Source organism: Lycium ferocissimum, chromosome 6, assembly GCF_029784015.1.
Source record: "Lycium ferocissimum isolate CSIRO_LF1 chromosome 6, AGI_CSIRO_Lferr_CH_V1, whole genome shotgun sequence".
NCBI classification, from domain to species: domain Eukaryota; kingdom Viridiplantae; phylum Streptophyta; class Magnoliopsida; order Solanales; family Solanaceae; genus Lycium; species Lycium ferocissimum.
In genome coordinates, this window is record NC_081347.1 from 29,283,328 (window position 1) to 29,299,703 (window position 16,376).

Genomic DNA, 16,376 nt, shown 5'->3' on the forward strand with positions numbered 1-16,376 from the left:
TTAAAATGAACTTAATACAGTTACGTATTTTGTTAAAAAATTAATCACCTATATATGTAACTAGATTTAAAAGTACGTAGGTTAATTTGTCCCATTAAAGCGCTTAACTCAGACAAACATATGTTCTCGCGTTGCTTATGAATTTTTTTGTTTTAGTTTTATAGCATATAGCATTTTAGATTTATTAATAATTGCATGACATTTCATAGTAGGGACTAAGATGTGAAGTTAATTAGTGGCCGTAATTTTTCTTATGCAACTCTTGAGACTTACGACCTCACTACTTGTTTAGTAAATTTCCTACTAAAATCAATTCTACTTATCCGACTCATGATCTACCTACTTATTATCTAATGATAATGCACTAAATTAATTACCACTGACACATGCTCGCATGCATATAGACGTTGTTAAAAGGTTATCTTACCGGCACAATGCTTAGATAAATTTTACCTTATATGTATTGTATCTGTGAGTTGACTATTAATTGTGGAGAGAAAATCCTTAAATATATAAACAGATCATCTCAAAATTAAACTTGAAGTATAGATTTTCTTCCATCAGTGTTTACCATCTTGATTTTTCTAATCATGCATTGTTCAGCTCTTATCCAATTGATTTCTTTCCCACATTATTCACCTCCCACCCACCCCCATCATATGTAGCTATAATGGTTTTTGTATGTTTGTGTGTGTATATGAGAATTGGTGAAGATACAATACGCAGCTAGAGATCAATTGAACAAGGAGAAGAAGCTTAATTATAAGTTACAATATACGGTTCAATATTTATGCTTAATTAGAAGCTCATATGTTAGCCATTGATAGAAAGGGATAGACAGGAAATGAATACATCTAATTAGCTGCCTGATTGATAATAATAATCTCTTTTTTCTTGCTTAAAAAATTACAAAGAAGAGAAAAGTAAAAAATAAATGAAATTGGAAATTAATTAGAAGAGCCACTGCAGATCTCTAATAATAGCATTGTTCTGAGCAGCCTAATCATCCTCGTTTGTTATTTGATCCAAACTCCACCTTTCTCCAAATCTAATTGCTCTTTGCCATCACCCTTTTGATCATAAATGTACCTATTCCACAGCCAAACAAACTGGATTTTTGTAATTTCAGTTTTCGATTCTCATTTAACAACCACTAGCTAATTATTTATTCAAATACTAAGAAATGATCAGTGAAAAAAATGAAGAGAATCTCCATGAGATTCTTATTCTACACAATCTCGAGCATTGTCACATGGTCATGTTCCAAAGTGACTGTATACCATGTGACCTCAGGACTTGATTCTTTGTAAATTATAGTAATCATCAACGTAGTAAAAGTACTTTATTGATTTTCACATTTCATACTAATTACTAAAGTATATGAAAAATTATCTCTCCTCTAACAAGTCTAGATGGTACTAAGACAAATGTTACACTATCATTTCAAACTTAATTTGATATTTTACTAACTAGATATTACATTTTCATAGCATTTTAAATTATTAACTTAAATGTTCTTATACTAATAGTTATCCTAACAATTTACTTTAAATAACAACACAAATATAAATTGGTCTAGTTTATTGGGAGGGGGCTAGTCTAATCTAAAGAAGAAAATTTTACTTTTTTTACCCTAGTTGACCTATGGGAATGATGAATACTTATCTTTATAGTATACATCCTCTGTTTCAATTTATGTAAACCTATTACTATTTGGGGAGTCTTCGAGGTGGATATTTGATCACGTTTTCCTTACATTTTTTCTATAGTATTTGAATTATAAATTATGACGACTTATAATACTCTTTATGTAGTTTCTACATATATAAATTTTATTTTTACAAACTTGAAAAATCTATGTCAAAATTATAAAATTTAACCCTCGTATTCAGAAAAAGTTCACATAAATTGAAACGGAGAGAGTAAGATTTATGCCACTCTATAGTAGATTTGATGTTGAATATATTTTCCTTAGACCAAGACCACGTGGATGTGCGTTGGAAAAGGGGTCCCGGGCCATTAAGAAATTAATATAAGCCCATGTGAGGCCCACGTGAGAGAATCATTTATTTTGACTAAATATTATTATGGGTAATAGTGGAGAAAATTTCATACATAATTATAGTTTAGAGCATAATTACGAAATATAGTTATAGTTTGCGTATTTACGAAATATAACTACAATCAGGGATGTATCAGCGCATGCAGTTGCATCGGATTAGCTGAAATCGGGGGTATCAATTGTATCAACGCTTACTGTATATCGCATATAATCGCACTGAATTAGCTGAAATTTGCAGGTAGCAGTTGTATCATCGCATATTGTATCAACTGAAATCGCACATATGCATAACTTATGGGCTAATACAGTTTTCTCTTGCGATATCAACTATAGCTACCTTTCTTAAATACAATCTAAATATTTACTACGTCGCAGTCGCGTAATTTTTTGTTAATAATAAAATAGGTACCTGCAGTAGGAGGAACTGATGTGGGCTTTGACATAAGGGCAGGGACAGCAGCAATTGGGCCAGCAGCTGTTGGAGAGTACATATGGGCTGGAAGGCCCATTGTCTGTGTCTGATGATGATGGTAGTGATAGTATGGATACATTGGCATCAATGTGTTGCTACCCATCATTGGCTGACCTGGATACACTTGAGAGAAATGTCCACCATTCATGTAGGCCCCACCAGTGTAGCTTAGCTTCTGTGCCAATGAAAACACACCCCTTTAAGACATCAAATCTTCAAAATGGAAAAGGAAAAAGAAAAAAGCCAAATGATGAAAATTTGCTTCCTTTTTTTTTTTTTTGATGTTGGTTACTTACATGATTGTAATTCATGTCTGTGGCAATGTAAGCTGGAGAATACCTGCACAAATACCAATAGTCGAAATAATTATGTCTATATTTCAATTTATAAGCTAGGAAACTCTATAGAACAATTGCTCCGATGAATCGTTGTTTTAACTAAATGTAAAATAAATATTGGAACATGTCGTGCTTCCTTCCAGAATTTCCAAAGTAGTACCCCTTGATTTCAATTTATGCCGCGACATTACTATTTTGGGTAGTCAGAGTATTTTCTTTTACCATGCCTCTCTCAAAATATTTTTCAAGTATTTGAAATCATTAATTATTATGACTTAGAATATTTTTTTATTTCTGCATATATAAATTTTATTTAAAAAACAAGAACAATTTATGCTCGAGCCACACATTACTTTGACCCTCGTACCCAAATCATTGCCACTTAAAGGAAAATGGAGACTATTGTTAGTAAGATAAATTGGATGAGACACTAAACTAGAACAATGTGGGCATCCAAATCGAAATAAAAAGAGAAGAGGGTTAGAATTTAATATATACGTACCCATAGAAAGGAAGAGGTTGATGATGGTGCTGATGGTGAAATGGTGAAGCCGAAGCTGCAGCTTGTGGTGCCGCAGCAGGATAGTACCACTGCACGTGACTTGCAGGTGATGCTGAATTGGCCCTTGGTCCTACCACATTCGGTCCTTCAACATTTTTCAATAAAAAAATACAAATTAGATAGTTTATCATGGGTAACAACTTATCTGTATTCGATATTCACACCAAATCGATAGATGCGTGTTAGATGTTTGCACATAAATTTCCGCACTTCATTATAATTAATTAATTTTACTAAATCACTTAACTACTAAAAAGTATACCGATACACAAAAAGATCCCGCTGTTAGCAGGATTGATTGGAAGCGTCGCATTCTTACATCTTGTGATGTAGGACAGACCGAATCTTAATGCAAGTATATTGCTTTCCACTGCCCGAACTCCACACTCTATAAATACACGGAGTAAATTTACTTATTGTTAAGGCCCTCTAATACACTTAACCATGGTAAGTTGATTTATTTGATGTAAATAATGAGTACCAATAAACTTTCACCGTTTAATACTTAACATGCTTTTATATTAACTATCACTTAATCTTTGATAAATTATAAAAATTTAATTGCTATAATAAATATTTCCATAATAAGTATATATTGGTACCTTGTTGGGGAGGAGGAGGAGGAGTGATAGAGGGAGAGGGTCTGGAACGCCGTGCGCCCAGAGATGCCAGATTGCAGTTGGCTCGACGGCCATTGATAATGGGAGTTGCATCCTCACATGCCTTTTTGGCTGATTCTGCCTCCTTAAAAGTCACCTATATAAAAAAGGGGAAAAAAGATTGAGGCATTTTAAATAAAAAGTAAAAACACTATATGCTTAAATTGTTAAATTTACATTAATGATAGAATATTTACTTTTTTTTTAATTTAGAAATATTATAGCATATTTATTTTCCTTTTAAGTCTAGCATCTACATTAATTACAAAATATTAATTTTCTTTTAATTAGTACTCATAAGAAAAATAATATATTTCCTTTTATTTTTTGCCCTTTAGTTCTCTACTTAGTGATATAGTCTTTATTTCGAATGCAAGAATCAATATGAGTTTTCATTCATTCTCTCCTTAATTTCTTCGTTCCATAACATAAATTCCAAAGGGTAAAAACTGTTTTTTATTTTTTTAAAAAATGATAAGCTGTATGCACTAGCATACAATCAAGTTACTTATACAGATAATGTCCAAAACACACGTTAATTGGTAAGTTGATTAAAATTAACTAATTTGCCATGTTCTAATCTTGTAAAAGTTTGTCGCAGAAGTTTTGGTAGGAGTATAATTTAAACAACACGGAGGCACATGATTCCGATGCACAACAAAGATGAAATTAGAAGTATGTTTGGATTTGTATAAAAAAACTGTGTCTCATGAGTCATGAGCAGTCAAGACATAGATGAATCTTTTGAAAGACGCAACTCAATTTTCTACCCTAGTGGTCCATCACTCAAGGGTGTTTATTATTTGACAATCTTATCATAAATATGTATATCCATATATAATTAAAGAGAAGGATGAGGGGAGTTAACATACAAAGCCATAGCCCTTGGATCTGCCGGTGAGCTTGTCAGAGATGATGACAGCTTCCAAGATTTCACCGTACTTATCAAAGTGCTCTCTCATGGCTTCTTTGGGAGTTTCCCATGCCAGCCCTCCCACAAACACTTTTGTCAACGTTGTATCTCTCTCACCCACCATGTTGTTGTTGTTGTGATGCTGGTTAATATTGCTCATCGTCATCTCGAAAAGCATGCACAAAAAATGGAAGAGAGAGAGAGAGATAGAGAATAATGAATGAAGTTTATTTGGAGTTTTAAGGACAGACAATAGGGGATTTGAAAGGAGAACTTCAAGACTATATAAACTTGAGAAATAGGAAGAGGAGTGGGGTGAGGGGGAAGTTAAGGGGGGCGGGTGTCGGGACTGGGAGATTGATGGAATATGCATGATATTATATCAGAGCATACTAATTTTTATATTATATATCGTGTAAAAAATATTTATACTATTAAATTATCTTAAACATTTTCACTGCTCATAAAATTAAGAATAAGACAAATTATAAGATATTAAATATAATGATAATATATAAATTATTTACACTATCAAGGGTCATTTGGTTGCTGGTTAAAGTTATGAAGATATTGGTGATTCAAGCATTAGTTATGCAGTGATTAGTTGTGTAGGATTTAGTTATACAGGGTACAGTTAGTTAATTATATACTCCCTCCGGATCAAAAAGACTGTCTACTTAGCCATTTGCACACCCCTTAAGAAAATACTAGCTCCTAGAAAAAAAAAAGGTAATTTGACTAAACTGCCCCTAATTAAATAGGTATTAGGATTTGAACACATAACACTTAAAAAGGGGCAAATCTGAAAAACTAAGATTAATTCTTTCTTGATTTGCTAAGTGGACACTCTTTTTGACTCAAGAAAAAAAAGGCTAAGCGAACACTCTTTGAGATTTGATTACAGAATACTTAATAAGGGCAAATCTGAAAAACTAAGGTTAATTCTTTCTTGATTTGCTAAGTGGACGCACTTTTTGAGCCAAGAAAAAAAGGCTAAATGGACACTCTTTTTTATCCGGAGGGAGTATTAATTATTCCATCTTTTATTCTGCATAAAATAATATATAGAGTATCTCATAACTATTATACATGTAATAGTTATGCAGGTTTGCGAATTGGTTACCGAAATCGTACTTGATGTGTTTAATTTTGTATATAGCAACTAAAACACTACTTAACGTGGTGTTAATTATACTAATTTTAATACGTGAATAACTTACTTTTTTTAACCCACAACCACACAACCCCTCAATGTATATGAATTAAATCCACGTGTATGTGTACACACAGCAGGCACATAGAACTTAGTTGTATGTAGCTCTGTTGTGTGTGGGGGGTTGGGGGAGGGAATAAGAAAATGGAGAAAAGCAGGAGGACAGAAGAGCATACAGTTGGAGGATGGGTTGGGGCCATCAACGTGGTCTCCTTTTCTTCATCATCTTCTATCTGGCTTTGTTTAATAACATGCCACTCTTCATTAAACTTTACTTACCATATTAAAAGCCCTATGTTTGTGTGTTGTGCCATAATATTTTCTTTCCTAACTTGGATGCATACAATTGTACTTATGGGTCCACGCGCTATTCCTTTTCTCCACCAATTGAATTACCTGCTATGCACATAATAGTAACAAACTAAGGTTAGATGAACATCTTCTACGTTGTAACCATATGCACCAGGAATTCGCAATTTTTGTAGGACAAAAAAAAAAGTTGGAATCCAAACTAATACAAAAATAATAATAACACAAATAGGATTACGCACTAATTTAATACGGAAAATCCGCAAAAATAATACATGGCTTTCACGCACAAAAATCGTGCGTGAATGAGGCCTACATTTGTTGGGCGATCTTTGTCTCCTCTCTTCCTTGCACCATCTTCAACTATTCCCTTCATTTTCTTCTTCTTATTAATTACTTTTCCTCCTCTTTTTTTTTTTTTTATTTTTTTATGATGAACAAATAAATGGGTCGTTTTTTTAAGTTGAGAATTAAAGAATATTGAGAAATATATAATTTTTTGACGGTGCACCTTTTATTTTTTTTAATTCTTCTTTTTGTTTTCCTCGTTATTATTCGTTAAGATCTTGGTCTATCTAATATCGTTTGATTTATCTTTCTCTCGTTTCAATCGTGTATAGTTCATTTTGGGGTCCGAACCAAAATGACTCAATAAAAAATTAAGAACTAAAATACCCTAACAAAAAAAAAGTTACGGAGACGGAGACCGCTTTAGCGCAGTATTTTACTACGCTAAAGATTTTTTTTTTTTTTTTTTTTTTGCATAGCTCTAGCAATGAAGAAAAAAATTTTGTAAACTTTTTTTTTTTTTTTTTAAAAAAAACTTAGTGTTTTTTCCATACTTTCACCAACGATTAGTGGTGTCAAGATTCCGAACGTTAATATTTTATATAGAACCCGATATTTTTTACGTGTACAATAATGTAGGCCCAATACATCAAGGATACATAGACGTTCGGATAGTCATTTTAGGGGGTTGAAAAGGTGCCCGAAGTAAGTTTTGTTTGAAAAAACTTAGTGTTTTTCCATACTTTGACCGACGATTAGTCGTGTGTCAAGATAAAATCAATATTTTATATAGAACCCGATATTTTTTTCTCGTATAATAATGTAGGCCCAATACATCAATGATACATAGACGTTCGGATAGTCATTTTAGGGGTTGAAAAGGTGCCCGAAGTAAGTTTTGTTTGAAAAAACTACGTGTTTTTTCCATACTTTGACCGACGATTAGTCGTGTGTCAAGACTCCGAAACGTCAATATTTTATATAGAACCTGATATTTTTTAACGTACAATAATGTAGGCCCAATACATCAAGGATACATAGACGTTCGGATAGTCATTTTAGGGGTTGAAAAGGTGCCCGAAGTAAGTTTTGTTTAAGGTTTAAGTGTTTTATTTTTTAAGGTTTTGATTTAAGCGTGTTATTTTTTAATCAAGACATAACTTTATTTTGAATATAAATCTAATTCTAAAAAATATAAGGTGAAAAACTAGTTGTAAAGTGTTCAAACTTTAGATGGTCATAACTTTGCGCTTGGTCAAAGTATGAAAAAACTAAGTTTTTTTGAAACAAAACTTACTTCGGCACCTTTTCAACCCCTAAAATGACTATCCGAACGTCTATGTATCATTGATGTATCGGGCCTACATTATTGTACGCAGAAAAAAATATCAGGTTCTATATAAAATATTAACGTTTCGAAATCTTGACACACGACTAATCGTCGGTCAAAGTATGGAAAAAAACACTAAGTTTTTTCAAACAAAACTTACTTCGGGCACCTTTTCAACCCCTAAAATGACTATCCGAACGTCTATGTATCCTTGATGTATCAAGCCTACATTATTGTACACAAAAAAAATATTAGGTTCTATATAAAATATTGACGTTTTCGGAGTCTTGACACACGACTAATCGTTGGTCAAAAGTATGGAAAAAATACTAAGTTTTTTTCAAACAAAACTTACTGGCACCTTTCCAACCCTAAAATGACTATCCGAACGTCTATGTATCCTTGATGTATTGGGCCTACATTATTGTACGCAAAAAATATCAAGTTCTATATAAAATATTGACGTTTTAGTCTTGACACACGACTAATCGTTGGTCAAAGTATGGAAAAAACACAAGTTTTTTCAAAAAAAAAAAAAAAAGTTTACCAAATTTTTTTTTCTTCAAGTTAGCTATAGCGCAAGAATATCGCGCTATGCAAAAAAAAAAAAAAAAAATTCTTTAGCGTATAAAATATGCGCTAAAGCAGTTAACAGCTCCGTCTCCGTAACTTTTTTTTTTTTGTTGGGGTATTTTGGTTCACTTGATTTTTTATTGAGTCATTTTGGTTCCTGGACCCCAAAATGAACTATACACAAAGGAAATGTAGAAAGATAAATCAAACAAAAGATTAGATAGACCAAGATCCTAACAGAATAATAACAGGAAAACAAAAGAAGAATTAAAAAAGAATAAAAGGTGCAATAAAAAATCTATATGTGTTCTCAATATTCTTTGATTCTCAACTTAAAAAAAAAAAGGACCCATTTATTTGTTCATCATAAAAAAATTAAAAAAAATAAAAAGAGGAGGAAAAGTAATTAATAAGAAGAAGAAAATGAAGGGAATAAATAAGAAGATGGAAAGAGAGGAGACAAAGATCTGAGCCCAACAAAATGTAGGCCTCATTCACGCACAAATTTTGTGCGTGAAAGCCAAACTGTTATTTTTGCAGTTTGGTCCTTTTACGCACTAAATTAGTGCGTGAATTCTATTTGTGTTATTTTTATTTTATTTTTGTATTAGTTTGGTTCAACTTTTTTTTTTTTGTCCTACAAAAGTCGCGGATTCTATGCACCAGTCACCATTCCTCTTTAAAATTTACTTTCCTTCTGTTTTATGATTTACATAAATGGTAAAATATTTATTTTTTTAATTTACAAGTATTTAATAATATTTATTTTCCTTTTAAGTCTAGATGTACATTAATTACATAATATTTAGTTTACTTTTAGTTTAGTATTTATAAAGAAATAACACATTTTTATTTTGTTTTATTCCTTTTTAGTTCTCTATAAGTAGTAATGTAGTATATCATTTTTAATGCAGAAAACAATGTAATGAATAAATGCAATGAGATTTTTGTTCATTATCTCTTGGATTAGTTTTCTCCCCCGCTTCTTCGATTCCATAACATTCTCTACCCATTCATTAACAGTATTATAGAGCCCGTTTGGATTGACTTATAAGTTGCTTATAAACCGTTTTCACTTTTTTTTTGTGTTTGGCCACCAACCAAATTAAAGTCATTTTTGTCTTAAAATAAGCAAAAACTAATTAGCCCGTTTGACTTAAAATTTATCTGTTAAAATTATGTTCGTTTATTTTTAAGCCCATCCAAACAGGCTCATAGTTAGCAAACTTCCACAACTGGTTTGATATCGATGATGAAAGTTATGTACTTTTTCAAAATGGTTAAGTTAAAGGGTGTTTGTAATTTTTCATTGAAGGAGGCGTCAGTTGAAAGACAGTATGTTTGTTGGTCACAAATAGGAGATCAACTAAACGAAAAGAATTTATAAATGTGCCTTAAAAGATGCAGTAAGTTAGTTTTCAGATATACAAGGTGAATTTCCAAACTTTGAGCGAGAGTTCTAGGAAATTCTTCAATATATTGCTTGTTGTATAGTTATTACTCAACAATTGTCACAACCCAAATCAGGGGTGCTTCACCAGCACCTGACAATTACACCAGTCAAGCGAATCACTAAATTGGTTAACCGATTAACTGTGAAAATTCAACTAAATACCGAAAATTCACTAAAAGAAAAACACAAATCTGTGGAGAGACAAGTTTATCACAATTTCGTGACTGATTTGTGATGATTTTATACGAACCTCATCAATGTGAACAAAATCTGTGACGGACATGATGATCAACAACATCAAGGGACTAATATTATTTGGATTAATTACGTTGGTTTTGACCTTATTCAAACAAATTCAACTGATTTTCCCAATAAATAGATTTTAAACTAAACAATTACCAATGCATGCACCGAAGGAAAACCAAACTAAACCTTAAAATTTCAAAAAGTTTACTCCGTCTCAAATTATTTCTTTTACACGACCCTTAAGAAACATTAAATGGGAGGAATTTTTAATATTTTATCCTTATTTATGTAATCTCTCTTCATTGAATATTTACTTTATTTATGTGTCATCTTCCCATAATTGAGGTGGTTATAGTCTTCAAGAATAATTACTACTAAGGGTAAAATGAAAAACAAATACTTGTAATTCACTTGTTTCAGAATTTTAAAATGACAAATAATTTGAGATAATTAATTCTAAAAATCACGATAGATAATTTGAGATGGGGAGAGTAAAAGAAGAAGAAGTAGTTGGCATAAATAGAGGAGAGTAGTAGTACGCACGACATAAAAGAGTTAACAGAAAACAACATAAATGTAAGAAAGAAGACATCTAAAAATGCCGTACAGTGAAAATGTGAAATCTACGATAATAACAGATTCGAAACTGACGTGCGGTCCGAATTGTGAGGGATTTGCGCGTGTATTGTGATGTTATGGAGTAGTAAGTGCTTGTTTGTGTTAGAATTTAGAAAGGAAACGTCGTGCATAGATTCTCCTTGGGCGCCAATCACGCACTGCCGCCTCCACCGCTATTTCCAAACATTGAGGTTTTATTGGAAAAAATAACATGTTTTTGTTTGGACAACATTTGGAAAAAATATACTTTTAAACAAAATATAGAAAATCCGTGAAAGTCGTTATACATTTGAATAGATGTAACTAATTTAGTAGGCGTTTGCCCATAGATTCCAAATATTTTTCACTTTATTTGGATTTTATGAAATTGGAGTCGAAGATGAAGTTCTGTTTCGTTATGCTTTTTGCTAAAATGTTTAAAATAGTATTTACGCTTGATTGTACTTAAACACAACTTCAAAAGTAAAAAGTGGATTAGAAAACAGGTTATAAGCTACTTTCCAAATTTAAAATACAATTTCAAGTTGGATTTGAAATTTTCATGGCCAAACACTGATTTTCGAGTAAAGTGGAAAATAATTCTGAAAAAAGTGAACAATTTTTATTGCCAAATGAGTCGATTGTTTTAACTTTAAAAACTTTTTTAACAATTTGCAAAAAAATATCTCCCAATTTTGAAACAAATTCAATCCTGTAAAAACCTATCTTCACTTTTAGCGTAATATAATTTCGCACAAACAAATGCCATGAGATATGCAACCAAAAGGCACCAAATATTTCAATTACCCAGAGTTTACACCAAAACAATAGCAGATTATGCGTGTCGTTGTCTTTTACTTAGGATTTATTAATTTTAAAGTAGTAAATTAAGAAGCATTTTGCGTAAAATATTACTAATAATTTATTAATGTTTATTCACTTATTTTTATACTCATTGTAATACAGTATTATCATGTATCGTTTGCAAAAAAAAATAAAAAAATTAACAAACTTCAAAATTTAATGGAACACTAAAATTCCTAGGTGTCCTTTATAATAATCTGCTGGTACCTAACTAATTTTCTCCTAGATTAAAACTAAGTTTTCTGTAAATACCAGTGTTTTAAAAGGCGTTTTCGGGGCGATCCCTGGGGCGGGGCGTACCAAAAATGCCCCAGGGCGATGGGTCGGGGCGAAAGTCCCAAAAGGCGTACGCCCGGGCGTTTGGGGCGAGTTTTTTTTGTTGGGACGTGTTTGGGCGTAAGCCCAGAAAACTTTTCAAACTAAAACGAAATTTGTTAAATAAGTCCTTAGTATAATGCCCAAATTCTCAAAAATCAACATTTAATTACTCAAATGTTTTAAAAAGGACTGAAACATTAAATTTAAAAGTCAAGACCCTTTTTTTATTGCTAGAATGCCTAATATATGTTCTTTTCCAATTATTTATCTTGTCTTCTACTATCTCAAAAAAGAAACGACACTTTGTACTTGTAAGTAGCGTATAATAGATTGTTCTAATTAGTTTTTTTGTGGGTGGAGCATATATATATATATATATATATATATATATATATATATATATATATATATATATATATATATATATATATATATAGGGCATATTTAAATCGGAATATTTTTTTTATTTTTTCTTTGATTTTTTGTGCTAATTTAATGTCTTCGGTATTAAAGTGTTTTTGACCATTAGATCCAGTCTTTGAATACAATGGTCCTGTTATTTTTCCTAAATCTTTTATAAAATTTCTAGCATAATTGTTACACCCCAGAAAAATTTCGTATTACTGAGACTGCAGACGACTTAGTATGGGCTCAGGGGAGAGTAAAGATATACAAGGATTAGGGATGAAGATTCTGTTATATATGTATAAGAATAACTTATAGATGACAGTGGAGGCCATATGGTGTAAGTTGGTTAACACGTTACTTGACAAATAGCCCTCGTAACCGTAAGTTAAGGTGGGGCCCACATATCGGGATTTTATAAAGGGCATATGACAAGTTATATGAATAGTACATAGGAAGTTTAGCAAGTCTTAAGAGGGACACTTAAGCCAAATATGAGCATAAACACTCTAAAAGGATGATTTAAGGATACATTTTCGGGTGATCTAGCTTTACGAGGCCAACACACCATTATACGTTGAGAATTTGGGAAAACACAAAAAATGAAAATTATAGTTAATTGAAATACCTTTTCAACCATAGGTCGTGGTCCTTCATGCGACGTAGGGATAAAAAGTTATGGACGTTTTAAAGATGAAAGGTCAAATCGGGCAGCTGGCTCCCACTAACCCAACTCCAAGTCGGGTCAGGCCCACTTCCTTGGCTATTTAAGGAAAATTTTCACCCATTATCTTCCTCATTGCATGCCAAAAGATCTAGAATATTTTAGAGAGAGAGTGAGGAGAGTTAGAGAGATAAAGCAAGGGTTCGATCAAGTTCGAGGCCCCGAATCCCGAGGCTCGTGAAGGATAAAGTGTAATACGAGTTGTCGTCGTCGTTTCAAGCTAATTATTGAGCTTGGGGGATGATATTTTCGTGGTTGAACTGCTGCTAAGGTATGTATTATTTTCTCATCTTTGTTATTGAGATGATTACGTGGAGATTTAACGGATTAAAGTGTTAGAAATATAGTTATAATTATCATATACCGAATATTAAGGCGTTGTGGTTTAGGGCGTTTTGGATAGAATTGTAAGATGAGTTTAGTCATATTATTGTTGTAAATTGTTGGATTTGTTGTTGTTGTTGGTTATTAGCTTAATTTGGAATTGTTGGGTTGGTAGGATTATAGGAGAGATGTCCAAATCTGTTAGGCGATGAATAAATGATTAGTTAGAATAATCTTGTTGGCCTAGTCTTAATCCCTATATTGTTGATGGTATTTTAGTTGACTAAGCTCGGGAAGGGACTCGAGGATTAGCTTGAGGCGTAAATAAGGTATGTAAGGCTAACCCTTCTTTCATACTTTGGCATGATCCCTTTTATATGACTCCTAAAGAACGTAAAACATAAGTACTCTATTCTTAGTTGGATTTGGAGTCGATATCCAATGTCTTGTTTCGTTCATGCTATACTTTTGTTAATAATTCGAAGGAAGCTTCTGCGATACATTATACTTACATGTTCACCACAAAGCAAATGGTAAATGAAGGAAACTCTAAAACTTGTTCTCAAAATCTCTCCAAAGGGAGTTGTAATAAAAATCACTCTGAAAGGGGTGCAACGTTTTGTAACTTCATTACATATTCATACTGTATATCATATGTATTGTTATTTTTCCACCTGATTAGCTGGATTATGATATTATTAAGCCGGAAGCGGCTGCCCGAAGGGGCCACCCTAGCTAAGCGAGCTTCGGAAACGGCCGGAGGCGGGCCATCATGACTACGCGGAAGCGGTGTCCGAAGGGACTATTGTGTTATTAGGCCGGAAGCGGCTACGAGTAGGATATTCTATATTTATATTGTGTATGCTAGAATTTGTGTAAGGGACCATATGACATGGCTCAAAGTCTTCATTCCGGTTACTCCCGGTTGCTTTCTAAACTTGCTTCGTTACGCTTTCCCTTGTTTTATGATTCGGTATTGCCTTACATATTCGGTACATATTCCGTCGACCCCTTTCTTCGGGGTCGCGTTTCATGCTGCAGTTCGGGGATGCGGTTAGACGATCCAGCCGCCTAGGAGGAGTCGATGTGAGAGTCGAACGACTCCACTTGCTTCGGAGACTGTTCCTATTTTGGTATAATTTTGTTTGTATACATTATGGGTACGATGGGGCCCTATCCCGTCACTTATGCACGGTCATACTCTTCTAGCAGTCTGCGGATAGCGTGGGTGTCATGGGTACTGCTTGGCCTTGCCGCCATTGTTTTGTTGTACGGAAGTATCGGCGCCTCGTTGGCTTGCCTTGTGATATGTTACATATATATAAGTATGTTTTGAGTTACGTAGATGGACTTTGGTATTCTATCTACAAATTTTCAAACTTAGTTAAATCGACCCTGTTGAATGCCATGTTTGAGTACAGGTAACATAAGTTGGGTTATCGGGCAGGTCAAGCTCGGTCACTCGTCATGGCCCTAGGTTGGGTCGTGACAATAATTGACTATTCCTAAAAAAAATTGTAATTCTTTAACATTGTCTAACTTATCTGGCATTTCCAAAGCTAAAACTAGAATCCGTCATAAGAAGAACCCTACCACAGATCGAATAAACCTGCAAAAGAAAGAAGATAGTTGTTGTAAAGATTGTCAAGAGAACAATACATGTTGTAAAAATAAGAAAGAAATAAAATATTTAACTCTAGAAGAAGAAGATATTCTAGGGGACGAGGATTTGTTAGAAAAAGATTATACTTTAATAGATATAGAAACAGAGTTATATAATTTTAAAACAGGAATAGAAAGAATAGGATATCAAGTAGGATTGTTTAAAATATTTGCTAAAAATCACTCTATATTTCTATTCATAGTGAAACAAAAAATATAACCCCCCTACCACTTTGGTATCAGAGCAAGAAGATTTTTGGACCTAAAACCTCTATTTTTAGATAACAGTTTATGAGAAGACCATTTTTCGTTAGACTAAGAAGACAAACTGATATACCTTTCTTAGCTATATGAGGTTGTAACTTTATTTTACCCTCTCCTAGTACTACTCCTAAAAAGTTTATATAATTCTTACATAATTCCATCTTTTTCTTACTAATTATTATTCCATTTTCTACAAATAGTCTAAATACTGTTTGTAGGTTTCCTAAGTGTTCTTTAATATCTTTACTAAATACTAGTATATCATCTACATATACTAATACAAACCTTTTGTATTCTCCAAATATACTATCCATTTTTGTTTGAAAAATCGGAGGAGCTGTCTTTAATCCAAATGGCATTACTAACCCTTCGAAATGTCCTTCAGGACAGGTGAATGCAGTCTATTCTATGCTTTCTTCATGCATTTGTATCTGCCAGTATCCTGATTTACAATCAAATTTACTAAATATCTTCTTTCCTTGGATTCTATTTATTAATTCTGTTTTTTCTGGGAATTTATATCCATCTGTCCTAGTATTATCATTAAGTCTTTTATAGTTTATTACCATTCTTGCTTTTCCTCTTACTATTTCGCTATGATTTCTTACCATAAATGCTGCAGATCTATGTTTAGAAGTAGATCTTCTTATTACTCCTAAATCCAATAGTTCTTTTATTTGTATTTTAAAATCTTGTACATCTTGATTTGTTGCTTCGATTGAAGCTGTTTTAATTACATATTCTGGATTTATTATATCTAATTTGCATACAACCCTATTATTTTTCCAATGTTTTAAAGG

General features: G+C 32.7%; 1 protein-coding gene across 1 annotated transcript; it reads right to left on the reverse strand.

Moving 5' to 3' along the window:
* Positions 1 to 733: 733 nt before the first annotated feature.
* LOC132059599 (probable RNA-binding protein ARP1) lies at positions 734 to 5,333 on the reverse strand. Its single transcript, XM_059452248.1, has 6 exons — positions 4,966 to 5,333; positions 4,041 to 4,190; positions 3,375 to 3,520; positions 2,831 to 2,873; positions 2,472 to 2,709; positions 734 to 1,109 (listed from the first exon to the last, which is right to left on the reverse strand). The coding sequence occupies exons 1-6, from the start codon at positions 5,182 to 5,184 to the stop codon at positions 1,090 to 1,092; spliced, it is 816 nt and encodes a 271-aa protein (XP_059308231.1). The 5' UTR covers positions 5,185 to 5,333; the 3' UTR covers positions 734 to 1,089.
* Positions 5,334 to 16,376: the final 11,043 nt, after the last annotated feature.